Below are 1662 nucleotides of genomic sequence, written 5' to 3'. Positions count from 1 at the left end.
CGGAGCTGCAGGCGCGCGCCTAACGGCTTCGCAGGGCTCGCTGGGTCTGAGAGGTCGGAGGGCTGAGCTGCAGACACGGGCCTAAGGGCTTCGCGGGGCTCCTGCCCTCTGAGAGGTCTGAGCGCTGAACTGCAGGCGCGCGCCTAACGGCTTCGCGGGGCTCACGCGGTCTGAGAGGTTTGAGCGGGGAGCTGCAGGCACGCGCCTAACTGCTTGGCTGGGCTCACTCGGTCTGAGAGGTCGGAGGCTGCGAGTATCGCTGCTGAAGGCTGTGGTGGACGGGGCTGGATTGCGGATTCTGAGTTACATCGCGGGTTTGGGGGTGGATCTTGGATTTGGGGGTGGATCGCAGGTTGGTGGGGGGATCGCGGATTTGGGGCTGGGTGGGGGTGGAAAGGCCACGGGGGGCCGCGGCGGCTCAGGAGCGGGTGGTGGGCGTCTGAGAAGTCGCCCCATGAGGAAGCTCTTCAGCTTCGGGAGACGCCTGGGCCAGGCGCTCCTGAGCTCCAGGGACAAAGAGTACGCGGGTCCCGTGTACCACATCCGGGACTGGGAACTGCGGAAGATCCACAGGGCGGCCATCAAGGGCGACGCGGTGGAGGTGGAGCGCTGCCTGAGGCGGTTTCGGGACGTGGACGCCCGTGACAGAAAGGACAGGTAGGTGGGGCTCAGCCTGCGGTGGGAGGGGGCCCCCAGACCCGGCTTCCCTGCAGCCCAGACCTTGGAGGGAGCCGGGACGCTCGGAGCCGCGGAGCCAAGTGGAGCCTCAGCTGCTTTCCATCGCTGGCAGTTCCCCTCCTGCAGCGCTTGGTGGAGAATTTGAGTGATTTAACTCACGAAGTTAAGCATATACACGTGTAAAACATGGAGTCATATACATGATAGGGAGGTGCCTAATGAGAACTCATTCCCATGTCAAAAATACCAGGTGCCATTTTCAGTAGGCGAAGAGTTCTCAGATAAAACCCTGTGTCGGTTTCACATCCGAATCCACCTAGGTAGATAGGTTCTTTACTGTGGCTTCTTAGAGGGACACTTGGAAGTGGGATGTGGGTTCCTTGAATGGGAAGACTCAGTTTTCTCAAAATGTGAGCTCTTTCTATATGTCTATCAGTTTTACATAAACCGAATGAAAATATCAAGGTTTTATGATTTGTGCATGACACTTGCTGTCTGTCTTACTATTGTGATGACTTTTAAAAATGTTTATAATGGAGTGAAAAGACTTGCTCCTCTAGATATCAAAATGTGCTGTTAATTCCCACAATTAATTATTTACTAACAGCTGAAAACACAAATAAATGGAACAGAATAGGAAATCCCAAAACACTGAAATATATGCAAGATACATGCATAGGGATTGATAATGGTAACATTTCAGATGAGTAGGAAAGGATGGGTTATTAATAAATGCCTGCTGTGTGAAGAAAACTAATGAAACTTTATGTCACAAAAATGAGTTCCTGATGGAATTTAGACTGAAATTTTTACATATGCAAAATGAGAAAAGTACCAGAACAAAACACAAAGACTTATTCATACAGGTACATTTCACATTAACAAAGGCCTTCCTAAGAATGACCTCGCAAGCAGGCATTCTGAAAGTTGATTTAGCAAACTAAAAATTAAAATCCCTTGTGTATCAGAAAAAAATTAACAAAA

At 50.8% G+C, this 1662-nt stretch overlaps 1 protein-coding gene across 1 annotated transcript in view; it reads left to right on the top strand.

Annotated features, from left to right (window-relative positions):
- Positions 1–404: 404 nt before the first annotated feature.
- Positions 405–1662, top strand: part of LOC105525621 (putative ankyrin repeat domain-containing protein 19) — a 4537-nt gene continuing 3279 nt past the window's right edge. The window contains exon 1 of the mRNA XM_011961306.1: positions 405–657. Within this exon, the coding sequence (XP_011816696.1) occupies positions 455–657 (203 nt within the window). The 5' untranslated portion in view covers positions 405–454. The remainder of the gene's footprint in view (positions 658–1662) is intronic.

This window comes from Colobus angolensis, unplaced genomic scaffold (assembly GCF_000951035.1).
Source record: "Colobus angolensis palliatus isolate OR3802 unplaced genomic scaffold, Cang.pa_1.0 Scaffold547, whole genome shotgun sequence".
Taxonomy (NCBI): domain Eukaryota; kingdom Metazoa; phylum Chordata; class Mammalia; order Primates; family Cercopithecidae; genus Colobus; species Colobus angolensis.
Note: the sequence above shows the minus strand (reverse complement) of the source record. Positions and strands in the feature narration are given on the sequence as shown.